Below are 27561 nucleotides of genomic sequence, written 5' to 3'. Positions count from 1 at the left end.
TATTTTTACTCCCCTCCCCCCATGGTTAGTTTTTGAATCATATTTTACATCTTTCTGTTTGTGTACCCTTAATTACTAATTAAGGATATAGATGATTTTACTACTTTTGTCTTTTAACCTTCCTACTAGCTTTGTACGTGGCTGATTTACTACTTTTACTGTATATTTGCCTTTACTAGTGAGATTTTCCTTTCATAATTTTCATGTTTCCAGTTGTGGCCTCTTTTTCACTTAGACAAGTGCCTTTAACATTTCTTATAAAGCTGATTTGGTGAAGCTGAGCTCTTAGCTTTTGTTTATCTCTAAAACGTTTAATCTCTCCATCAAGTCTGAATGAAAGCCTTGCTGTGTAGAGTATTCTTGGTTGTAGGTTTTTCCCTTTCATTACTCTAAATATATCATGCCACTCCCTTCTGGCCTGCAGAGTTTCTACTGAAAAGTCAGCTGGTAGCTGAATGAATGTTCCCTTATGTAATTTGTTGATTTTCCCTTGCTGCTTTTAATATTCTCTTTATTTTTAATTTTTGCCATTATAATTACAATGTGTCTTGGTGTGGTCCTCTTCGGGTTGATCCTGTATGGGACTCTCTGTACTTCCTGGACCTTTCCCATATTAATTAATTTTTTAGCTATTATGTCTTCTGCCCCTTTTTCTCTCTCATCTCCTCTGGGACCCCTCTAGTGGGCCTGTACGTTTGCTTGATGTTGTCCCAGGGGTCTTTTAAACTGCTCTCATTTCTTTTCTTTTTTCTGTTCAGCTTCAGTGATTTCCACTGCTTTTGTCTTCCAGCTCACTAATCTGTCTCTTTGTATCATTAATGTACTGTTGATTTCTTCTAGTAGTGTAATTTTCATTTCAGTTAAATTATATTCTTCATCTCTGTTTGGTTCTTCTTTATATCTTGCAACTCTTTGTCAAACTTCTCACTGTATTCATATCCAGGAATTTTTTTGTTGAGTCTTTCATATAGACAATCATGTTATCTGTGAACAAAGACAGTTTTATTTCTTTATTCCCCAAATGTGTACTTCTTGTTGTTTTTTCTTGTTACCTAGAGCTTTTTATTATGTTACCTAGAGCTTCCATTATGATGCTGAATAGGTGTGATAAGATGGGATATCCTTACCTTGTTCATGATGTTAGGGGGAAAATATCTAGTTTTTCACCATTGAGTATGATGTTGTAGGTTTTTGTAGATGTTATTTATCAAGTTGAAGAAGTTCTCCTCTGCTCCTGGTTTGCTGAGTTTTTATTATGAATGAGTATTAGGTTTTGTCAGGTGCTTTTTCTGCATCAGTTGAGGTGATCATATGATTTTTCTTCTTAGCCTGTTGATGTGCTCGATTACATTAATTGGCTTTCAAATGTTGAATCTGCTTTGTATACCTGAAATAAATTCCACTTGGTCATTGTGTATAATTCCATTTGTACATTGTTGGATTTGATTTGCTAGTATTTAGCAAGATTTTTAAATTTATTTTCATGAGAGATACTGCTTTGTAGTTTTGTCTTTATCTTTCTTTTGTATTACTATAATGCTGACCTTAGAATGAATTGGTAAGTACTCCCACCTCTTCTATTCTCTGGAAGAGATGGTAGGGTATTGGTGTAATTTCTTCCCTAATACTTGGTAGAATTCACCACTGAAACCATCTGGGTTGGTGCTTTCTGCTTTGAAAGGTGATTATTCATTTTTAACAGATATGAGCTTACCCATGTTATGTATTTCTTTGTGTGTGTTTTGCCAGATTGTGTCTTTCAAATAATTGGTCTGTTTCGTGTAAGTTATCATATTTGTGGGTATGAAGTTGTTCATAATGTTTATTTATCCTTTTAATATTCATGAGATCAATTGTGATGGCTTTTTTTTTCATTTCTGTGTTTGTAACTTGTGTCTTGCCACTCTTTCTTGGCATTCTGGTTAGAGGTTATCAATTTTAATGACGTTTTCAAAGAACCAGGTGATGTTAGTTTTTAAGAAGGCATAGACTATATATACTGGAGTCTTTATTCTGAAAGTTCTCTAATATCATCTGCTTTTTAGTTTTATTAAGGAAGGAAAGATTCTGAAAGCATATCATAGATTTTTTTCCCCTTAATCTGATTTTTACTTTATGGTTCCCGTAGGCTTTTCAGATCTTACTTAATGTTGAAACATAAAGGCATATCAAAAAGATAGCAAAGAGTTGCTTTTTGTTATGATGAGTAACTCTGCCCCAAGGAGTGTTTTACTGTGGGGATTTAACCAACTCTACCCTTGCCTATGAGAATTCAACGCTAAATCTTCAGGAATTTTCATGAGATATGACAACATTGAAAAATCATTTGCTCTTTTGCTTATTATTCTACATTTAGACTTAAAATTTTTCCACAGGGTTAGAGCTGCTCAGAATGTTCCCCTAGGAAGTTTAAATGCCTCACTACATCATTAAGCTTCAAAGCTTATTAAAGGTAGATAACATAAATCTCCTTAGTATATTTAAACTGTCTAAAGAGATAATTCTGTATGTTTACATGAATTATATCTTTTAAACGTAAGGCATATGAATAATTTGTTTTTTAAATGAATTGTTAAAGAAGTATTTATTTTTGAAATGACAAGGAATTTTATAACCAAGGAAGATTTGGTTTCTTGATTCTGGAAATATAGACGATTAGAAATATGAAACTCTCATTAAAGAAACAATGAAAAATCCTAGATTAAAAATCAAAACTTAAAATAGAGAGCAAGAATATATATCTGTATCTAAAAGGAGAAAATCTCCCCTGGTAATTTTTAGCCATTGACTAATTGCCACAGGGTTTAAGAATCTGAGTTCAAACTAATTCAAAAATCTAGAATTTAATTTAAAATCATCTTGCATTGGAAGCAACCCAGTTGTCCATGGACAGAAGAATGGATAAGCAAAAAGTAGTGTATATATACAATGGAATATTAGTCACCCTTAAAAGGGAGCAAATTCTGACATATGCTTCAATGTGGTGGAACCTTGAGGATATTACACTGAGTGAAATAAACCAGTCACAAAATGACAAATACTGTGTGATTCCACTTATATATGAGGTAGTTGGAGTAGTCAGTATCATAGAGACAGAAAGTAGAATTGCAGTTGCTGTGAGTGGAGGGGGATGAGAGATTATTGTTTAATGGGTATAGTTTCAGTTTTGTAAGATGAAAAATTATGGAGATGGATAGTGCTGAAGGTTGCACAACATTATAAATGTATATAATACCACTGAACTAAACTATACACTTAAAATGGTTAAGATGGTAAATTTTATGTTATGTGTATTTTACCACAATAAAAAAAACTTTTAAAATCATCTTTGTTTTCAAAATAGTCCCAAATATAAAGTCCTTTAAAAAGTGAATTCATTCCCCCCAAAATAAAATAAATCATAAAACACATAAGCAAACAGTTTATAATTGTTGGCAGAAATAATAAAGAACCAGAACCAACCTTCAAAGACTGGATTTTGTAATTAAAAGATAAGAATATAAAAAGGGTATGTTTTAATCTATTTAAAGAAATATGAAGTTTAAAATTAAAAGCATGAGTAAAAGCTAGAGACTATCAAAAACTACCCAACATGTATAAAAAATAACCAAATAGAATGTCTAAAAATGAAAAATATAATAATGAAATTTTAAAACATAATGAAAGTTTTAAACAACCAATTACATTTGGGAGGGTCATTGATAATTGTGAAGGTTGAAGAAGTCACAAAAAATGCAGCAACAAAATGAAAAATTTGAAAGATGCTAAGAGACATGAAAAATATAGTGAAATGAGGTATTGTGTGTCTAATCAGAATTTAAGGTGGGGATTATAAATAGAATTTAAGAGAGGCAATATTTAAAGAGATACTACCAGAGAATTTTCTAGAATTTATGAAAGGCATGAATCATATTCAGGGATCCTAGTGTTACCTAACAGGATGAGTGAAAATAAATTCACATCAGACTTAGTTGAAGACTGCAGAGCAAGAGAAAATGTTGATAACAGCCAGAAGTACAGGACTGATTACTTACAGTTGAATAAGACTGACAGCTGCTTTCTAAGCAGAAATGGACTCCTACAAAAGAAAGTGACTATCAACTTAGGATCTGGTAAAAGCTCTTTCAAGAAACAAATTTGTTTGCAGGCTAAAAAAACGGAAAACAGGGGCTTCCCTGGTGGCTCAGTGGTTGAGAGTCCACCTGCCAGTGCAGGGGACACGGGTTCATGCCCCGGTCCGGGAAGATCCCACATGCCGTGGAGCAGCTAGGCCCGTGAGCCATGGCCGCTGAGCCTGCGCGTCCGGAGCCTGTGCTCCGCAACGGGAGAGAGGCCACAACAGTGAGAGGCCTGCGTACCGCAAAAAAAAAAAAAACAGAAACTTTACCTCCAATAGACTTAAAACAAAAAACCCTCTGAGGGTTATACTTGAGGAAGAAATAAAACAATCTTGAAAAAAAGGTCTGAAATGCAAGGAGGAATGAAAGTACGAACTGGTAAACATTGAAGTAAATCTAAAGAAAAACTGATTGCCTAAGATAATAAAAATAATAGCTACTTGTGGGATTAATAAATCCTGTTAATACCTGAAAACAAGAGCATGTAAGCCTAGAGTGGTATGAGTGGAATTAAAGCATTGTACAGCCCTTTTTAATAGAGCAAATATATTTATTAACTTCAGACTTTCCTTGACAAGGAAAAATAACGCATCTGAAATTTTTGGGGCTAAGTAATGAAAGAATAGCTCTAGAGATACTAGTTTCAAACCAGTAGAAGAGGGAAAATACATGGAAAATTTTTTTCAAAAGAAAAATTGGGACCTATAAAGCAAAAAATAGGAATAAATAGAAATATTAGTTATTTAAATAGATGTAGTACGAGTTCTCCAATTAAGACATCGATTATTAGATAGATTAAAAATTCAAATCCACCTATACGTTCTTTATAAAAGACTCCTTGAAAATGTGAAAGGCTGGAAAAAAATACACACTAGTAAAAGCCTGACCAAATATGCATAACAATGTATAACATCAAGCATAATGACTTATGAAGACAGAAATATTAAAAATTAATTGGATTTTTATATCATGATAAAAGGTACTGTTTCACCAGAAAACCATGACAGTTGTGAATATGTGTGTCAGAATAACACAGCCTGAAAATATGATGCAAAAATTATCAAAAGTACAAGGAGAACATCATAGACAGGGAGTTTAAGATCTTGTTAAGTCCAACAGACCTAATGTTAATGAGAAGAAAGAAGATTTGAACAACATAGTTTTAATAAGTTTGAGGTTATGGACATACATAGAGCCCCAAACCCAATCATTTCAAATTTTGAAACCTTGTAAACATTTTTTCAAGTATACTCAAAATTTTATAAAAACTGACTGCATTTTGTGCCATTAAGAAGTTATCAACAAGTAAAAACTGATATCACACAGACCATATTTCTTGATACAGTTCAGTTAAGATGGCAGTCAGTAACAAAAAAGACAACTTTAATGGAATAAGTTTGTGCATATGGAAATATTATGATATTTCTAAGTAATTTATGGGATAAAGAAGGAATCCTAATGGCTATCAGAATATATTTGGCACTAAATAATATTAAAAATATATTTTAAAGCTTATAAGACTTATAGGATTTGATAGAAGGAGATTTATAGCCTTAAAATTTTATATTAAGCAAAAGATTGGAAATTTAGTAAGTCAGCGGAGCATCTAAGTGAAGGAGTTTTTTTTTTTTTTTTAAGTAACCCTAAGGGACTTCCTTGGTGGTGCAGTGGTTAAGAATCTGCCTGCCATTGCAGGGGACACAGGTTCGAGCCCTGGTCTGGAAAGATCCCACATGCTGCGGAGTAACTAAGCCCGTGTGCCACAACTACTGAGCCTGCGCTCTAGAGCCCGCAAACCACAACTACTGAGCCCGTGAGTTGCAACTACTGAAGCCTGCGCACCTAGAGCCTGTGCTCCACAACAAGAGAAGCCACCACAATAAGAAGCCTGCGCACCGCAACAAAGAGTAACGCCTGCTCACCGCAACTAGAGAAAGCCCACGCGCAGCAATGAAGACCCAACGCAGCCAAAAACAAATAAATAAAATACAAAATAAAATAAAGTAACCCTAAATAATTAGGAGAAAGGCAGACAAGATATCAACAAAACTGGTGAAATAATATGCAAAGATAAAATAGAAAAGATAAAGTTAAAACAATTTTTTTAAAAAGGCTATTAAAGTGAAAATGTCAAAATTTGCTGGTATCCGAAATTTTACATCCTAAAATTCTAGGAATTTAATGCTTCAAGTATTTTGCTCATTTTTAAAGATTTTGGTCTAGGGAGATTTCCCAAATTATTGTCTTTAATTTTTTTCCCCTGATAGGGATTGTTAGAAAATAGTTGCATTATATAAAAATTATGTAATTAGGCTACTGGTTTTTGAGGACTATGTGATAAGCACTGGGTAAGCACTCTCTATACATTAGTTCATCTAATCCTTGAAGCAACTCCTTTAGACACTATTAGTAAAACTGCTTTACAGATGAAGAGATTATGGCTTATAAAGTAGCTTACACAACGTTATACAGCCTGTAATCAGCAGAGCTGAAATTTGATTCCAGGTGTATCTGACTACAATGATGTATTTCCAACCATTCTTCTATATTGCCTTCCAGTGTACTATTTATTATGGGTTAAAAATATGCTAAGTTTGGTGGTTCTCCAAGAGTGATACATGGAACTCTTGGGTCTCTAAGACTCATTGAAGGAATGTGCAAGGTCAAAACTTTATAAAATATGATTCTAAGATGTTATTTGCCACTTTTGCTGTGTTGACCTTAAAACTGATGGTGCAAGAGCAATGTTGGTTAAAATTACTGGTACCCTAGCATGAGTCAAACCAGTGGCACTAAACTATACCTAGTAGTCCTTGTGTTCTTCAGCACCGCACACATTGTAGTAAAAAAAAGGGCTATTACACTTAAGAAGCCCCTGATGAAGGAATAAAATTGTTTTAATTTATGAAAATTTAACCCTTGGGTTAGACATTTTAAAAAATATTCTGTACAATTAAATGTGAAGTACTCAAAATATTTCTCTTGCATACCAAATTACATTGGTTGTCTTGAGGACAAAAAACTTTGTTAAGGGCCTTAACTCATAAATAGTACTTATTAATATCTGTGTCAAATAATATAGCAGTGAACTTCATAAAGCAGAAACTTGAGAGAATTCAGAGTAAAGGACAAACACCTCAGGTGTATTAACATGTTACTTTCAGTCCTAGATCGGTAAAGTGGATCTAAAATAAGTAAGGAGGGGGCCAGGGCAGGGGTTGCGGGGCCGGGGATCGGGACATCCCAGTGGCGACAGCGGGAGGCAGCCGGGAGGAGTAACATAACATTGGCTGCCCAAGGAGAACCCCAAGTTCAGTTCAAACTTGTATTCGTTGGTGATGGTGGTACTGGTGAAACTACATTTGTGAAACGTCATCCGACTGGTGAATTTGAGAAGAAGTATGTAGCTACCTTGGGTGTTGAGGTCCATCCCCTTGTGTTCCATACCAGCAAAGGACCTATTCAGTTCAATGTATGGGATACAGCTGGTCAGGAGAAATTTCGTGGACTGAGAGATGGCTATTATATCCAAGCTCAGTGTGCCATTATAATGTTTGATGTAACATCGAGAGTTACTTACAAGAACCTGCATAGAAATTTGGTACGAGTGTGTGAGAACAGTGGTGGTGGGAAAACTGGACAACTACATTTAAAAGAATGAAATCAGAACACTCCCTAACACCATACACAAAAATAAACTCAAAATGGATTAAAGACCTAAATGTGAGGCCAGACACTATCAAACTCTTAGAGGAAAACACAGGCAGAACACTCCATGACATCAATCACACCAAGATCCTTTTTGACCCACCTCCTAGAGAAATGGAAATAAAAACAAAAATAAACAAATGGGACCTAATGAAACTTAAAAGTTTTTGCACAGCAAAGGAAACCGTAAACAAGATGAAAAGACAACCCTCAGAATGGGAGAAAATATCTGCAAATGGAGCAACTGACAAAGGATTAATTTCCAAAATTTACAAGCAGCTCATGCAGCTCAATATCAAAAAACAAACAACCCAATCCAAAAATGGACAGAAGACCTAAATAGACAGTTCTCCAAAGAAGATATACAGATTGCCGACAAACACATGAAAGAATGCTCAACATCATTAATCATTAGAGAAATGCAAATCAAAACTACAATGAGATATCATCTCACACTGGTCAGAATGGCCATCAAAAAATCTACAAACAATTAATGCTGGAGAGGGTGTGGAGAAAAGGGAACACTCTTGCACTGTTGGTGGGAATGTAAATTGATACAGCCACTATGGAGAACAGTATGGAGGTTCCTTAAAAAACTACAAATAGAACTACCATATGACCCAGGAAACCCACTACTGGGCATATACCCTGAGAAAACCATAATTCAAAAAGAGTCATGTACCAAAATATTAATTGCAGCTCTATTTACAATAGCCAGGACATGGAAACAACCTAAGTTTCCATCAACAGATGAATGGATAAAGAAGATGTGGCACATATATACTATGGAATATTACTCAGCCATAAAAAGAAACGAAATTGAGTTATTTGTAATGAGGTGGGTGCTAGAGTCTGTCATACAGAGTGAAGTAAGTCAGAAAGAGAAAAACAAATACTGTATGCTAACACATATATATGGAATCTAAAAAAAAAAAAAGTGGTCATGAAGAACCTAGGGGCAAGACGAGAATAAAGATGCAGACCTACTAGAGAATGGACTTGAGGATACGGGGAGGGGGAAGGGTAAGCTGGGACAAAGTGAGAGAGTGGCTTGGACATATATACACTACCAAATGTAAAACAGATAGCTAGTGGGAAGCAGCCGCATAGCACAGGGAGATCAGCTCGGTGCTTTGTGACCACCTAGAGGGGTGGGATAGGGAGTGTGGGAGGGAGACGCCAGAGGGAAGAGATATGGGGACATATGTATATGTATAACTGATTCACTTTATTATGAAGCAGAAACTAACACACCATTGTCAAGCAATTATACTCCAATAAAGATGTTAAAAAAAAATACAATGTGTAATCCTAGATTGCAACCTGAGATTGGGGAGGAAAAAGCTGTAAAGGAGATAATGAGGAAAGTTGGGGACTATATTTTTTGTGTTAAATTTTTTGAAAGGGATGATGGCATTATAGTTATGTATCACAATGTTCTTGTTCTTTATTTCTTAAGTAGAGTTAAAGCTTCATGATATCTGCAACTTTCAAATGCTTCACCCATAAATAACCTGTGTGTGTGAGTTTATGTGTAAATCCAATGACGCAAAATGTCAATAGTTGTTGAATCTATAGAGGTAAAATTTTGTGGAAGTACATTGTACTCTTTTTTCAACTTTTCTGTAGATTGAAATTTTTAGAAAAAAAATATTTGGGGAAGAATAGGAGGCAAGGGCAACAACTGTACACCATAAGTGGTTCAGTAGAACTTTGCTTTCCTTCTTACCTTTCGTTATATCATTATCTGCACTAATATGATATTTGTCATTAAATAATACCAATGTGTGTCAGAAGTCTTCATGTTAAATAAAGTGCTACAAGTATTAATTGTTAATACATATCAAACATGGAGAGGAGGGAAGTGGATTTTGGAGAAAGAGAAGATAAGAAAAATACCATCATCCTGGTCTTTAAAATTTTTGTTGGATTAGTGACCAATATTGTCCACTTTGACAGTCTCATAATTGAGACAGCCTACACAGATATTCTTAGATTGGTCCTAAGAGCAACTCTCTCTCTAGGTAAATAGTAGCATTAGATGCTACCTATGAGTGTGGAAGAATACTAAACAAAGGAGTGAATACAAGGAAGTTGGAATCAGTTGGTTCTGGTGATTCACATCTCTCCCATATGTAAAATACACTCACCCCTGCCCAAGACCTCCAAAAGTCTTATCTTATTACAACATCATCTCAGAGACCACACTCTTGTTATCTAACTCAGTTTCAGATACAAATGAAGTTCCTTGAGTGTAGTTCCTTTGGTATAGCACTTCAAATATAGTTTCTCTTGATCTGTAGACCTTTAAAAGTAAAAAGGCAAATTACTTGCTCACACACACCCAACATACAATGTTAGGATAGGCATAGGATAACCACTGTAAACACTCTTGTTCAAAAGTGGCGAAATGGGGTGCACACAGGGGTCACTGTTCCATAGCAATCCTGAAATCCAGCTGGGCAGATGTTGGAAGTTATTCAATTAGATCTTAAGGAAAAATTCTTTATGGCTCTTGAATCTGCCCTCTGGGCTCTAAGTTCCACTTTCTAATTTATCCTTTCTTCCTATTTTTTTAAATTGAGTTATAATTCACATACAATAAAATTTTTTAAAGTATAAAATTCAGTGGTTTTTAATACACTCATTAACAAAGTTTTGCAACCATCACCGCTGTCTGATTCCAGAACATTTTCTTCACCCTGAAAAAGAAACCCATTACTAGATGAACACTCACTCATCATTCTCTTACTCTTCTCCAGGCTTTGGCAACCACTAATCTAATAGATTTCTCTCTTTGTAGATTTGCCTGTTTTAAACATTTCATATAAATGAAATTGCACTATGTGCAGCCTTCATTTAGCATGTTTTTGAGGTTCATTCTTGTTATAACATGCATCAGTTCATTTCTTTTTATGATTGAATAATTATTGTATGGATATACCACATTTTATTTATACATTCACCAGTTGACATTCATTTGGGTTGTTTCTACTTTTTGGCTGTTGTGAATAATGCTGCTGTGAACATTCATACATACTTTTGATTGAACATATGTTTTCAGTTTTCATAGTTATATACTTAGGGGTGGAATTTGCTGGGTCATATGGTAATTCTGTGTTTACATTTTTTAATGTGTTTTCAGAATTATTTTCCAAAATGGCTGCACCATTTTACATTCCCACCTACCATGTATGAGGACTCAGATTTCTCCACATTCTCACTCGCACTTGTTATCTGCACTTTTTATTATAATTCTCCTTCAAGGTGTGAAATGGTATCTCATTGTGCTTTTGATTTGCATTTCCCTAAAGACTAATGATGTTAATCAACTTGTCATGTGCTTACTGGTCATTAGTAATATCTTCTTTGGAGAAATGTCTACTCAAATAATTTGCTGTTTTTTTATTTGGGCATTTGTCTTTTTATTGTTGGGTTATAAGAGTTCTTTATATACTTGGACAGTAGACCCTTATCAGACATGTGATTTGTAAATATTTACTCCTATTCTGTGGACTCTCTTCACTTAGTGTCCTTTGAAGTACAAAAGTTTTAAATTTTAATCAAGTTCATTATATCTATTTTTTTCTCTTGTTGCTTGTGTTTTAGTGTCGAATCTAAGGAATCATTGCCTTAATCTAAGGTCATGAAGATTTACATGTATGTTTTCTTTCAGATTTTTATAGTTTTAGCTCCTACATTTAGGTCATTGATGCATTTTGAGTTAATTATTCTATATGGTATGAGGTGGAGGTCCAGTTTCATTATTTTGCATGTAAATATCCAGTTGTCCTAGCATAGTTTGTTGAAAAGACAATGATTTCCCCCACTGAATTGTCTTGGTACTCTTATCAAAAATAGATTAATGGTTTATCTTGGGGCTCAATTCTACTCTATTAATCTATATGTCTGTCCTTAGGACATTAACACCTAGGCTTGATTATTATACTTTATAGTAAGTTTTGAAATCAGGAATTGCTAATCCTCCAGTTTAGTTCTTTTTCAAGATTATTTTGGCTATTCTGGATTCCTTGCATTTCAGTATGCTTTTTAGAATCACCTTGTCAGTTTATACAAAAATGCCAGCTCGGGGCTTCCCTGGTGGCGCAGTGGTTGGGGGTCCGCCTGCCGATGCAGGGGATGCGGGTTTGTGCCCCGGTCCGGGAGGGTCCCACATGCTGCAGAGCGGCTGGGCCCATGAGCCGTGGCCGCTGAGCCTGTGCGTCCGGAGCCGGTGCTCCGCAATGGGAGAGGCCGCAACAGTGAGAGGCCTGCGTACCGCAAAAAAAAATAAAATAAAATAAAAAATAAATGCCAGCTAGGGTTTTGATAGGGATTGTGTTGAATTTGTTGATCAATTTGGGGAGTTCTTATCATGTAACAATATTAAGTCTTCCAGTTCATGAACACAGGATGTATTTCTGTTTATTTATGTTTTGTCAAACTTATTCCTGTAAGTCTTTTCTTCCTAATACTGTTGTAAATGGAATTATTTTCTTAATTATTTCCTTTTAGAATTGTTTAGTGCCATTGTGCAGAAGTAAAATTGATTTTTGTATATTGATATGGCATCCTGTAACCTTGCTGAATTTACTAGTTCTAAAATTTTGTGTATGTGGATTCCTAACAAATTTGTATATACAACATTATGTTATCTGTAAAAAGAGTTTTACTTCTACTTTTTCAATCCAAATTACTTTTATTTCTTTTTCCTGCCTAATTGCACTGGCTAGAACCTCCAGTACATGTTGAACAGAAGTAATGAGAGCAAGGACAAGAGTCCTTCTCTTGTTCTCATATTATGGGGGAAACTTTCAATCTTTCACCATTAAGTGTGATGTTATCTGTAGATTTTTCATAGATGCTCTTTCGTAGATTGAGGTAGTTTCCTTCTATTTCTAGTTTGTACATTGTTTTTATCATGAAAAGGTATCAAGTGCTTTCTACAGCACTTGGAGATTATTATGTGGATTTTGTTCTTTATTAATACGTTACATTACATTGCCTGATTGGTTTTCATATGTTGAACTAACCTTGTATACTTGTGATTCTTGGTCTTGATGTATAATCCTTTTTTTTTTTTTAACATCTTTTTTGTAGTATAATTGCTTTACAATGGTTTGTTAGTTTCTGCTTTATAACAAAGTGAATCAGCTATACATATACATATATCCCCATATCTCCTCCCTCTTGCGTCTCCCTCCCACCCTCCCTATCCCACCCCTCTAGATGGTCACAAAGCACCGAGCTTATCTCCCTGTGCTATGCAGCTGCTTCCCACTAGCTATCTATTTTACATTTGGTAGTGTATATAAGTCCATGCCACTCTCTCACTTTGTCCCAGCTTACCCTTCCCCCTCCCGGTGTCCTCAAGTCCATTCTCTACATCTGCGTCTTTATTCCTGTCCTGCCCCTAGGTTCTTCAGGAACAGTTTTTTTTTTCTTTTCAGATTCCACACAATGAGTTAGCATACGGTATTTATTTTTCTCTTTCTGACTTACTTCACTCAGTGTGACAGACTCTGGGTCCATCTGTCTCGCTGCAAATAACTCAGTTTTGTTTCTTTTTATGGCTGAGTAATACTCCATTGTGTATATGTGCCACATCTTCTTTATCCATTCATCTGTCAATGGACACTTAGGTTGTTTCCATGTCCTGGCTATTGTAAATAGAGCTACAGTGAACATTTTGGGACATGACTCTTTTTGAATTATGGTTTTCTCAGGCTACATACCCAGTAGTAGGATTGCTGGGTTGTATGGTAGTTCTATTTTTAGGTTTTTAAGGAACCTCCATACTGTTCTCTGAAGTGGCTGTATCAATTTACATTCCCACCAGCAGTGCAAGAGTGTTCCCTTTTCTCCACATCCTCTTCAGCATTTATTGTTTCTAGATTTTTTGATGATGACCATTCTGACTGGTGTGGGATGATATGTCATTGCAGTTTTGATTTGCATTTCTCTAATGATTCGTGATGTTGAGCATCCTTTCATGTGTTTGTTGGCAATCTGTATATCTTCTTTGGAGAAATGTCTATTTAGGTCTTTTGCCCATTTTTGGATTCGGTTGTTTGTTTTTTTGATATTGAGCTGCATGAGCTGCTTGTAAATTTTGGAGATTAATCCTTTGTCAGTTAATTCATTTGCAGATATTTTCTCCCATTCTGAGGGTTGTCTTTTCATCTTGTTTACGGTTTCCTTTGCTGTGCAAAAGCTTTTAAGTTTCATTAGGTCCCATTTGTTTATTTTTGTTTTTATTTCCATTTCTCTAGGAGGTGGGTGAAAAGGGATCTTGTTGTGATCTATGTCATGGAGTATTCTGCCATTTTCCTCTAAGAGTTTTATAGTGTCTGGCCTTATGTTTAGGTCTTTAATCCATTTTTGAGTTTATTTTTGTGTATGGTGTTAGGGAGTGTTCTAATTTCGTTCTTTTACGTGTAGCTGTCCAGTTTTCCCAGCACCACTTATTGAAGAGGCTGTCTTTTCTCCATTGTATATTCTTGCCTCCTTTATCAAAAATAAGGTGACCATAGGTGCGTGGGTATATCTCTGGGCTTTCTATCCTGTTCCATTGATCTATATTTCTGTTTTTGTGCCAGTACCATACTGTCTTGATTACCGTAGCTTTGTAGTATAGCCTGAAGTCAGGGAGCCTGATTCCTCGAGCTCCGTTTTTCGTTCTCAAGATTGCTTTGGCTATTCAGGGTCTTTTGTGTTTCCATACAAATTGTGAAATTTTTTGTTCTAGTTCTGTGAAAAATGCCAGTGATAGTTTGATAGGGATTGCATTGAATCTGTAGATTGCTTTGGGGAATAGAGTCATTTTCTCAGTGTTGATTCTTCCAATCCAAGAACATGGTATATCTCTCCATCTGTTTGTATCATCTTTAATTTCTTTCATCAGTGTCTTACAGTTTTTTGCATACAGGTCTTTTGTCTCCTTAGGTAAGTTTATTCCTTGGTATTTTATTCTTTTTGTTGCAGTGGTAAATGGGAGTGTTTCCTTAATTTCTCTTTCAGATTTTTCATCATTAGTGTACAGGAATGCCAGAGATTTCTGTGCATTAATTTTGTTTCTGTGCATTAATTTTGTATCCTGCTACTTTACCAAATTCATTGATTTAGCTCTAGTAGTTTTCGGATAGCATCTTTAGGATTCTCTATGTATAGTATCATGTCATCTGCAAACAGTGACAGCTTTACCTCTTCTTTTCCGATTTGGATTCCTTTTATTTCTTTTTCTACTCTGATTGCTATGGCTAAAACTTCCAAAACTATGTTGAATAATAATGGTGAGCGTGGACAACCTTGTCTTATTGTATAATCCTTTTTATGTGTTGCCTGTTTCTGTGTGATAGGGGAGTTGGCCCTTGAACAATGTGATGGATAGGGGCTGGCCCCTCATGCAGTTGAAAATCTGTGTATGACTTATGGTCAGCCCTCTGTATTTGCATTTCCACATCCAGAGATTCAACCAGTCACAGATTGTGTAGTACTGTAGTATTTACTGTTGAAAAAAATCCACAGATAAGTGGACCCGCACAGCTCAAACCCATGTAGCTCAAGGGTCAACTGGATTTTTGTCTATTCATAATGGATAGTTTTCATTTCATTTAGTAGTTTTCTTTTCATGTAATTTCTTTTTCCAGGTTTGGTATCAGGCTAATATTGCCCTCATAGAATGAGTTGGGAAGTGTTCCTTCCTCGTCTCTTGTTTTGGAGTTTGTGAAGGATTGGTTTTAATTCCTCTTTAAATGTCTAACAGAATTCACCAGTAAATCTGTCTGTCCCTGGGCTTTTCTTTGTGGCAAGATTTTTGGTTACTAATTCAGTCTTTTTACTTGCAGGTCCAGGTTTTACTGTTACTTCTTGAGTGAGTTTGATAGTTTGTGTCTTTCTAGCAATTTGGCCATTTCATCTAGGATACCTAATGTGTTGATGTATAGCTTTTTTCTTTTCTTTTTTTTTTTTTTTTGTAGTATTTCTTGATTACCTTTAATGTTAGTGCTGATATTGCTTCCTTCATTTCTGATTTTACAAACTTAAGTGTATTCTGGTTTTTATTCTTGGTCAAATTTTTGATCTTTTCAGAGAACCAACTTTTGGTTTTATTGCTCTTCTCTGTTGTCTTTCTATTCTCTATCTTATTTTTTTCTGCCCTAACTTTTTATTTATTTTCTTCTCTGTGCTTGCTTTGGGTTTAATTTTCGATTCGTTTTCTCTTAAGGAGGAAGGTTAGGTTATTGGGTTACTGGGTTGAATTTTTTTTAATATATGTGTTTATTGCTATAAATTGCTCTCTAAGCACTGCTTTAGCTTCATCACATAACTTTTGCTGTGTTGTTTTCCTTTTCAGTCATTTGGGAGTTGATTGGTCTTGAGCATCTTCTTCCCAATTCAGTCATTTGGCTGTTTGCAGGAGACTTCAGTTCCTTTCCTTGTGAGCCTCCTCAGTGCCGCTCACAGGACAGCTTTCTCCAGAGTGAGTGATGAGAGAGCAAGAGGACAGAATAGTGTGGGTGGGGGTCACAGCAAACACCAGTATTAAGAGTATCCAGGGTATCCATATTCTTTTATAACCTAATCTTGGAAGTGACATACACTTCTGCAGTATGTTATTATTAATCACACATTCCACCCTTAATACAATGTGGAAGGGACTACACAACCCTGGAAACCACGAGGTGGGAGTGGGAATCATTAAGGACCATCTTGAAACTGGCTACTACAAACAACTTGCTAAACTCTTGAATTAGATAAATTTGGAAAATGAAGAGATAGGGCAAAAATAAGTTATTTCTATCTTCTTGGGGCATACCATTTCTATTTGGCAACATATTTTCTCTTCTAGCCCAGGGTTTGTGAGTTGCCTGAATTTTGAAACCATCTGAGTTTATATCCCTGGCCTAGATCTTTAGTTAACTCAATGTTTTTTATAGTTTTGATAATTTGCACAGGTATTCTAGAAGGCTCACTAATCAGCAGCTGAGCAGCATTTTCTTTGTCTCCTTTTCTTTTTTATCTTGTTTGTTTGTTTTTTGCCAAGTCCTTTGGTCTCACACATAGACTATTCCCAATATAAACAAAAACTGAGTAGATGAATAGAATAAAGTAGCATTATCTGTTCTGCTTTAAACTTAGCTCTAAACTCAATTCTAAAGTATAGCCCTAGTCACATGATATGTCTGATCATATTTCTGTTGTTTTTTGATAAATATAATTATTTTGAATTTATAAAGTGATACTAGCCAATACATTACAGGATAATTAACCAAAATACCTAGAAGTAAATCAATATCTCCTTTTAACACATAATTCAAAGCAAGATTAGGTTTGAAAAAAGATGGAAAAGAGTGTTCACAGATGCCTTCAAGGATTCCTGGAAGTAATAGTCAAGAAATGGTATAAATTGGGAATCCTTATGTGTAACATGGAAATTTCTCGTTTTGTTAACAAATCACTTTAGTTGGGTTACATGTGCTAATACTATCTATTCTGGAGCACGGTATATCACATGGGCTTAGAAATTATGTCCTTTGTGTTTTCCCAGCTAGTTAATAATTTTACATATTAACCTAGTTAGTTAATATTTTTACTTATTTGACATTTTATGATTTACGTAAAATATAACTTCTTGGCCTGCATCTTTTTGTTTCTCTTGTTATTTTCACTATAACCTAAGATAACAGTGGAGTAAATGTCAGCTATTAAAATGACAAGTACAGGAGTTCAGTATTTTATCTACAATCTCATATAACTTTAAAGTATCCTGTGAGCAAGACTTATTATGACTTCCAAGGTTCTATTATCATTTCCATTTTTATGAACAGAGAAACTAAAACACAGAGGGGTATGTAACTAGCCTGAATTCAGGAAGATGGCTAAGATTTCAATCTATAGCTAAGTCTTTCTTTTTTCATTAAAATATAGTTGGCAATATTACTTTAGTTTCAGGTATACTATGGAGTGATTCACATTTGCATGCATGATGAAATGATCACCATAATAAGTCTAGTAAGCAACTGTCCTCATACAAAGTTAATACAGTATTATTGACCATATTCCTTGCATTGTATATTCTCATTTATATGTGGACTCTAAGAAACAAAACAAAAACAAACTAAGCTAAAACAGACTCATAGTTACAGAGAACAAACAGGTGGTTGCCAGAGGGGAGGAGTGTTGGCGGATGAAATAGGTGAAGGGGGAAATTAAGAGGTACAAACCTCCAGTTATAAAATAACTGAGCCACGGGCATGTGATATATACAGTTGACCCTTGGACAACGTGGGGGTTAGGAGCACTGACCCTCTGCACAGTGAAAAATGAGTCTAACTTTGCAGCGGGCCCTCCATACTCGGGGTTCCACATCTGCAGACTGACCAACCATGGACTGTGCAGTACCGTAGTATGTATTTATTGGAAAAAATCCATGTCTGTGTGTACCCGCACAGTTCAAACGCATGTTGCTCAGTGCTCAACTGTATAGCCAAGTCTTTTTTTCTCGTACTCAGAAACAAATAGTACCTCTCTTCCCTAATGGGCTCTAAACAAAGAATAAATGTGAGGACTAAAAATGTTACTTTTTCTATAGGCCCGTAATCCCTTCTCAAATGTTTTTTCAGAATTCAGTGTTCTTTGTTTTGAAAGAGCTAATGTAATGGAGATGTTTATTATGTAACATCTCCAGCAGGTCCAAAACAGCACCCTGTGATCAAATATATTGATATTTCTGCAGGACCATAAACAGATTGATGTCGGCTGAGGTCACATTTTGCTATCAGATATGGTGGAGGTAGTTTTGTTGCCTTTCCTCACCTTTAAATAGTATGTTTTCTAATCTTCTTGCATTTTAGAATCATGGATCTATAAAAGTAGATGCTAGTTGGAGGACTTGCCCTCAGATCTCTTAGACAATTGCTCCAGCTAATACTAAACCCCAAAACTAAGGAGACTCAACCCTTCAGTCTCAGACAGCCCAGGATCAGGGCAGTCCTGTTCACACAGCACTGATCTGCCTGGGGAAGAGTTGAGGCATTTAAGGAGCAGAGGAGCATGTTGGTTTGGCCAAAAAGTTCGTTTGGGTTTTTCCATAACATCTTACAGAAAAACCCAAACAAACTTTTTGGCCAACCCGTTATCTCTAGAAGTAGGCCCACTTCTAAGAGGAAGAAGTATGGAGCCTAACCAAATACACTTAGTCATCCTTCCTAGTTCACCAATCATTCTGCCTCTGAAGGAGCAGAGTAAATAAAAGGATTGGGGTGAGGCCAGTAGTGTGTGTGTGAAAAAAGCCACCACCATCCAATATTAAAACTATTTATTACTTATTATATACTGTGTTTATAAGTGGTCTGTCTTTATTCCACACCTCTTACAAAATCATTCAACTGTTTTTACCTCTTGTACAGGTTTCAAGCAGAATTGTATATGACTGCTGTCCTTTATTTTGGTTGTAGCTGACCAACATGTTTTGGGACCAAGGACTGATTAAGACCCTCAGTAGTGGTACTGCTGTTTTTATAGGGGAATCTTAGTAGGTGTGCACTGAAATATTTAAGAGTGAAATCTCCTAATTCTGCAGTTTACTTTCCAGTAGTTCTGCAAACCAATAAAAGTAAAAAGAAGGTGAATGTGGCAGAATGCTAACAATTCTTGAATCTTGGTAGAGGCTGTCTGTGTCATTGTAGTGTTCTTTATTTTTTTGTTTCTGATTGAAATTTCTCAATATGAAAAATTGAAAAAAGAAAAAAATCCTTGATGATGACATTTAGGCTATATATGAAGTGCACATTTGACAGAATTGAAGAATTAATGGTAATAAATAGTTACAGAGTTTAGATATTTTCTTTAATAGTTAATGTGTATACCTACTCTATTAGGTTAAAACTTGCTTGGTTACTTATATATACAATTTATGTTCACATACTAAGTGTCTTAGTATCTTGTAGAATACATTTGAATTAAAACTCTGAAAATAAGCTGTCTGTTTTTATGTCTAGTTGTTTATATTTTAGTTTGGGACCAAAAATATTTATTTTTAAGAAACAATTAAAAATGCCAAGTTTGGGGTTGATATATTCTCATAATACTAATTAAATCAACAAGGTTTTTGTTGCTAAGTCCTAGAAACCATTTGCAATTATGGACTGAATCTGAGACTTGTGAAATCATTAATTTGTAATTAAGATAAATTTAAACATAGGTATTTTGCATTCTCTTTTTTAATTCTTATTATATTTATTTCTTCCCTAGATCTTCCTCAGAACTGTGATCCTAACATTCCCCTAGTTGCTCAGGAATTAATGAAAAAGATGATACGTCAGTTTGCAATTGAGTATATTTCAAAAAGTGGTAAAATTCAAGAGAATAGAAATGGTTCAATTGGACCAAGTCTAATATGTAAGAGTATCCAAATGAATCAAGCAGAAAACTCCCTTCAGGAAGAGCAGGAAGGCCCCTTAGACCTCACTGTGAATCGAATGCAAGAACAAAATACTCAGCAAGGTAAGATTTGTGTGTGTGTGTGTGTGGTATGTGTGTGTATGTGTGTGTGTAACATATAATTTTATGTTTTAGTATTCTTAAATATATATAACCTTATATTCACAGAGAAATTTACTTCAGAAGTAATATTACTTGTAATTAACCTATGTAGTATGGACTAGAGAGAAGTGCTGAATTAGAGCTTTTGTATTACATTTGACTTTGTTTATAAAACTGGAAGTGAGAGTTTCTCTCAATGTTTTTTCACAGTAAAGTGTATGGTGAGAGAATTCTAGCAAGCAACCTAAAAGGAAAGTGTACAAATAAAAAGATATATATGATAAAAATGTATTTTTGTAATGTACAGCTGAGAACATTAAGCACTTGCTGTTCAGTTTTTTGCACTTAGGTGAAAGATAAAAAGAAATAGATGACTTGTATTCAATTGTTTATGATGTAACTAGGGAAAGAGAAAAGTTAATGCATGGGATAAATATAATTAACAATATGGAGATACATTTTTCATAAGAAGCATGAATGATGAGGCGGTATTGGTCTTATCTAATTGTTAATTGAGGGAAGAGTTGTGATTCTCAGAGGAAAAGAAGGAAGACCTTAAAGTGCTTGTGGAGGATGCCAAACAAGTGTTTGCCTGGAGAAGAGAGAACAAGTAGCTTTTGTTAATACAAGTTAAGGATAGTGTTGTCGGGCCTCAAAGCCAGAAAAAATGTCAGCATTAAGTTTGATTGCAGAAGGCAATGTGGTGTTGGAGACTGTAAAGAAGAGTACACTAGTCAGTGTTTAAAGAAGATAATCTTTTCACTGTGTAAGACATTAAAATTGAGAGAGGCTGAAATATGGAAATACTTTTCTCTTTTTGCTTCCCTAGTTGTAGGTTGTTTGAGTTCATTTATGTAGTAAGATCTGAGAAATTTGAGATAATAATTAGGTAGGTTATAAGACAGAGAAAGAAATGTTGAAGATGATTTTGATGTAAGTCTTAAGGACAAAAATATATCAATACATTGAATTTTGGAAGTTAGAAAGCATGGGATTTTTAGAATTTTTGTTTGTCTTGCTTTTCCATGTTTCATACCCTCTTATATCTCTTCTCCTTTGCGGGAGGCAGTTCAGTGTTCTAAAGAGGCTAAAACATAGGCTTTGGTATCTGTGACAGACTTGTGGTTGAAATCCCAGCTCTGCTACTTAAGTTACATGAATAGTTAACTTTACCTATCAGAGCTTTAATTTCCTCATTTGTTACTTGGCAATAATAATAACAAACTCACTGGAGCAATATGAAAGTTAAATATAAAGTAACCAACTCATAAAAGATACTCAGACATTAGTCTCTCCCTACTCTCTACCTCCTGTTCCCTACCACCACAGAAGAGAAGGCTTGGAAGTAACATGGTAGTTATCTGTAAATATTTGTATGGCTCTTCCACTAAAGTAGGACTGAACTTTCTCTGAATGGCCCAATGAGTAGAATTAGGATCGCTACCTAGAAGTTAGGTGGAAACAGATTTCAGGTCCATATAAGAAAGAATATTTCTAAAGATCAGACATTTTTTTTTAAAGGGGAAAAGATTCCCTGGTTGCCTTATCATTAGAGGCATTCAAAAGCATCAGATGAGTGGTTGGAATAGATGACATTTTAAAAGTAAATTTCCAGTCCTTACATTCTGTGATTCTATGAATTTAAGTAATAAGGCAGACCCAAGTATATATAGAAAATAAGTAATGTAGTTACTTATTTAAATTATTTTGATGTTCTAGGCAAAGTGCACAAATATATATGTTAACATTCTGAGGCTGAAAAGTCATTTAGTTTAGTGTGGCTTGTAGTGTATAAAGCAAGGGAGAGAATGGTAATAGGTGAGGCTAAAGAAATAGGCAGGGGTAAGATTGTGAGAAAGCCATGTAGGAAATATTAAGGATTTTGACTTTTCTTAGGGCCCTAGAAAGCTGCTAGGTTTCTTTAAGCAGAGAGTAACAAATCAGATTTTCTTTTATAAAACTATTCTGCCGTGGTATAGATTGGTAAGCTCTAACTTTGTCTACTTGCATACCAAATTTTTTTTAATGTAGCACATGTATGTGTGTATCTATACACACCAGTACCTTATATGTACTAATATTTCCACAAATTAAAATTTTTAAGGTTGAAATAAAGATGTTGTAAACAATTTTTAAATGTCTTGCTAATCGTGGTGACTTCACCCCCAGTATCTTATTACACAATGTAGACTTTGGAGCGTTTCATTAGTAATAATACAAGGTATAAATCCTTATTTCAAATGGTTTCTTAAGAACTAAAAAGACTTTTGGACTGACTTCACTGTTCATACCTTATAGTATAATTAATAAAATGCTCATACTAGTAGTAGCAGGATTAGTTCTGCCTTTGTTTGTCTATTATTTGCTAGTGCTTTTTTCACATTATTCTCACTGTAATTTTGCAACAATACTCGTTTAAGTCATTTGTTCATTTTGTGATTTATTTTATTCAGATTAGATGCTGTAATCTGTAAATCCAGTAGATAATCTAGCCATAAATAATGTAGATAATTTATGGATTGTCTGACCCATAAATCTATAGAATTATTAATCCCAAATGGTTTTACAGGTAACTTTATATAACCTTAAGGCAGTAGATAATTCTTATCTTTTACAATTTTAAAGAATAGAAAAGAGAGAAATAGTGATATAATCTTTATCAAAACAAGGCACAGATAGCAAAAGAAAGAAAATTTGCAAGCTAGTCTTGTTTACAAACCTAGGTACAAAAATTCTAAACAAAATGTTGGCAAATTGAATATAGTGAATTATAAAAACATTATAAATGTTTTTATAAATGTTTATAAACATTATAAATGTTTATATAAATTATAAATCATACAAATATTATAAATCATCTGTGGGGAAGCACAGATGATTCTGCATTTGAGACACCTTTATGATTTTACACATTACAAAAAAAATCAGCCAATATCATCCTAATAGATACAGAAAAAATTTACCAAAGCTGACACATTTATTATAAAAAATGCTTATCACCCCAAGAATAGATGAGTACTTCTGCTATGAGGGACATCATAACCAAATGATTTAAAGTAACGGACATGATAAAAATTTTCAGCATTTTATGAGACGTCTTGACTCATGTAACGTGATGAGAAAAAAAGAAATATGAAAGTAAGCAATAATAAGTAATAGTTATAAGGAAAGAATGAACAAAATTGTGGTTACTTACAAACAGTACGATTGTGTATATAGAAAATATGAAAGAATATCTATGTAAAGTTTTAGAACTGATGAAAGAGTTCAGAAAAGGTACTACTCACAAGATTAGTATGATAACATCCAATTAGAAAATCCAGTTTTTAAAAAATCTTCTACAACAGCAACAAAAGCAGGAAAAACATTAAAACACCTAAGAATGAAGCTAATAAACTAAGACCTTATGGAGAACATTATAAAACTTTATTGAAGGTTATAAAAGAAGACTCCCAAAATGAGTGATTATATTTTAAATGAATGGGAAGACTCTAGAAGATAGCAGTTCATCTTTAATGTACTTAATAATTCAATGTCATTCTAGTCAAAATTCTGATAGGGTTTATTGTGAAAAATGACTTGCCAATCATAAAATTTATGAGTAAAACTTAAAAGAGCCAAGAATTACCAAGTCAATGTGGTGAGGGACTTCTCTAAAACATATCAAGACTTTGTATAATAATTCAAACAGGGTGCTATGGGCCATATACAAATCACTAGGACAGATTAGCAAGCCCAGAAGAGATGTCATTATAAATCACCAGGATGATGGCCTGTTCAGTAAATAGTTCCAGGCCAATTGCTTACCCACTTGGAGGGGGAAAAAAATGGATCCCTACCTTACACCGCTCACAAAAGTAATTTTAGTTGGGTTAAAGGGCTAAATGTTAAAAGCAAAACTAAAAGTTAGAAAAGATAAAGGATTATATCTAAATGAATTTAAAATAAGGAAGAATTTCTTAAGATGCAGAAATAACAATCCATGCAATAATTGTGTAAATTTGTACTAAAATGTAAAACTTAAGTGTTATAAATGTCACTGTGAAGAGAGTGAAAATTCAAGCCTCAAATTTGGAGACAGTATTTACAACTGATGTAACTAACAACCATTTAGCTAATCAAACAGAACTACAGCCAATGAGGAAAACATGACACCTTAGAAAAATAGGCAAAAACAGTTATCAGAAGATTACAGAATAACCAAATAAGCAAAGTAAAAGATGCTCAAAAGAATATCCTGCTCAGCTTTCATCCCAATATAGGGTTCTTTTATTTTGTCATATAAAAGATGGTAATTCAACCTCTGATTGACAATAAGTACATGCAAAAAATCGTTGTTTGACAGCTCTGACAATTAAGCTCCTATCTCTGAAACATCCACCCTTCATTTTATATTTCTTCCGTCTGCAGTAATTATTTTACTCAATAGTACTGTAAATATTTGTAGAAATTATTGTATCTCCAGACTTCTCTTTCCCATGCTAACCTTTAGGGTTTTGGGGTTTCTTTTCCATCTGCAACAATATGAGAAAATTTTTCCTTTTACTTATTATTAGTGCTGTAAATATTTGTTGAAACTATTTTGTCTGTCTAAACTTCTGTTTTCCATGCTAATCTTTATATAGCTTCTCTAATTGTTCTTCATAAATCAGTTTCCATACTTCTCATTTTCCTTGTCCTCTCTTCCACAAACTGTAGACGGACTTAAAATATTGTTGCCCTGAGAGATACATTCCTATTTGCCTCTCCATTGTACCTTCTAACCAGGTATTTCAAATATTAGAGAGATTTCTTTGTGCACTTTCATTTCTGCAGATTTGTATAAATACTCTGAGCCTCAGAAACTGGGAGAAAGTAAGTTATGAATTCTTTTGTCCTGGAGCAGTAGCTTAAAAAACAGGTAGAAATAACATTAGCATAATCAAAAATAATTTTTTTTCGATTTTAATCTGGGCCCAAAGTAAAAGCTTCTCCTGAATTCCAAAGTACAGGAAGAAGTTTGCAACTTACGGACCTTTATCATTATCGTGACAACCATGAAGAATTTACCAGTTCTGTACAAAACAAGATCAAATGTGGGCAGAGATGAAAGAGCAGCACTTTATTGGCCTTGTTGGTGGTGTTGTCTACCATGAGGTCTAGTGAATATTCTGGTAGAATTTTCATTATAGTAAATTTCTCACTTCATTGTAATTGTTTCCGTGTTTATCTCCCCACTGTAATCAACCTTTGGGAGCAGGAACCTGTGTATTCACTTTTGTATCCCCAGGGCGTGTATGATATATGACATATTGGATTTACTGGATTAAAAATCTTCACTATTTTCAAATGCTATTGACAGCTGAACTGAGAACTGATACTTGATCATTGGATTTATGGTTTTTTAGCAGTGAAATTTCTTATTTTAAACATATTGGATGGAAATTATCCTGAAATATCGTTATACTTTCTTAAACAACATATGGAACATTGTGTCATGATGAACATTAATTATTGCACTGAACTGTAATGACTTGACATTTTTAGAATTATTCTCCCTTAAGCTAACTGGCAACAGATTAAGTTAAAAATACTTTTAAGAAATTATTATTTCACATTGCTATCAGTAGGCTAAACTTTGGAAATCATGTCTCCTAGATTGAATAAGATTTTTTTTTAAAAATAAATTATGTATGAGACATATAAACTAGGCTTCAGGTAAATTTTATATTTCATTGAATGAAATATATAAATTTCAGTGATATTTTTAATTGTTATTAAGTATCCTTTGTTGCTGCTGCTGCCATTCTAGTCTGGTTTCTTGGCTGAGATTAAGGTAGGTGACACTGTCAGCTGAGATGTTAAACTATAATTAAAAGAGCAATGTATCATTTTATGATATCACGTATTATAAACTGCACTGTTTATAAATGAAGTTTGTTGTTACTCTGTTAGGAAAATACTGAATAGTTTTGTTTTTTTTAAAATTTCAATTCAGAAGATATTTCCGTATCTACTAATGAAGGCAATAAAATTATCCATCTTGTTTTTCTATGCTGAACTTTTGTTTTCCAAGGCTGAAGACATATGGAAGAAAATGTTATGTTCCATGCTTGAGAAGATACCGTATTTTAGTAAACCTGAAGAATAAAACATATCTAAATGATTCATGTCCCTTCTGATCTAACCTTCTCTAACTCTAGGGATAGACGAAACAGGTGGTTTTTTAAAATTCCAAATCAAAGCCATATCACTCATCTGCTTAAAAACACTTAAAAACAAAACAAAACAAAACAAAACACACACACACACACACACACACACACACACACTTTAATGGCTTTGAATTGTCCTTAGGATAAAGTCTAAAATCCTAAACTCACCAAGATCCAGATCCTACCTAATTATTCAGTCTCATCTTGCACCTTTCTTTAGTCTTCATATTGGTTTTCTCTGTTTGTTGAATGTCATATACTCTGGCTTCAGAACATTTGTACATGCTTTTGCCTCTCTGTAGAAGCCACTCTACCCCCTACCCACACCAATTTTTTCTAAATAAATTTTACTTGGTTTTTCTTCAGGTCTCCATTTAAACATCACTTCTCTAAGAAAAACCAACCCCCACACCTCCTAAATTGGATGCACACAGACATAACACATGCATTCTTACTAATTACCACCAAAATTGAGTTTCGGTCTCATATTTTCCCATAGCATCCTGTATTCTTTTGTAGCCTCATAACCCTTGTAATTGTTTCCACCATCTTATTTTGTTCTTTCTGTTTGTCCCATTTGTTAAAGCTTTTTTCCCTCCTTTGTTATTTTCTTTTAGATTGCATTTTTTCTTTGCTACTTTTGAAGTTATATACTCTACTGCTGTTCCGTTAGTGGTTTCCCTAGAAATTCTTTAATGCTCAGTTAACTCAGCTGTTAATGTAAGGAATTTTTCTTTTTTTCTTTTTTTTGACTGCGTTGGGTCTTCATTCCTGCATACAGGCTTTCTCTAGTTGCGGCAAGCAGGGGCTACTCTTAGTAGTGCTGTGTGGGCTTCTCATTGCAGTGGCTTCTCTCGTTGCTGAGCACAGGCTCTAGGCGCGCGGGCTCAGTAGTTGTGGCACTCGGGCTCTAGAGCGCACGCTCAGTAGTTGTGGCGCACGGGCTTAGTTGCTCCACGGCATGTGGGATCTTCCCGGACCAGGCATCGAACCCG

At 34.6% G+C, this 27561-nt stretch overlaps 1 protein-coding gene across 9 annotated transcripts in view; it reads left to right on the top strand.

The window, feature by feature from the left end:
* Nucleotides 1-27561, top strand: part of LCORL (ligand dependent nuclear receptor corepressor like) — a 162149-nt gene that overhangs the window by 84016 nt on the left and 50572 nt on the right. For all 9 annotated transcript variants that reach the window (XM_089911705.1, XM_022566862.3, XM_022566841.3 and 6 more), the window contains one exon: nucleotides 20082-20333. In XM_089911705.1, the coding sequence (XP_089767831.1) occupies nucleotides 20082-20333 (252 nt within the window). The remainder of the gene's footprint in view (nucleotides 1-20081; nucleotides 20334-27561) is intronic.

The sequence above is a fragment of the Delphinapterus leucas genome, chromosome 5 (assembly GCF_059928025.1).
Source record: "Delphinapterus leucas isolate spDelLeu-1000000601 "Yukka" chromosome 5, BTC_Dleu_Yukka2, whole genome shotgun sequence".
Taxonomy (NCBI): domain Eukaryota; kingdom Metazoa; phylum Chordata; class Mammalia; order Artiodactyla; family Monodontidae; genus Delphinapterus; species Delphinapterus leucas.
This window is presented reverse-complemented; position numbering and strand designations above follow the sequence as displayed.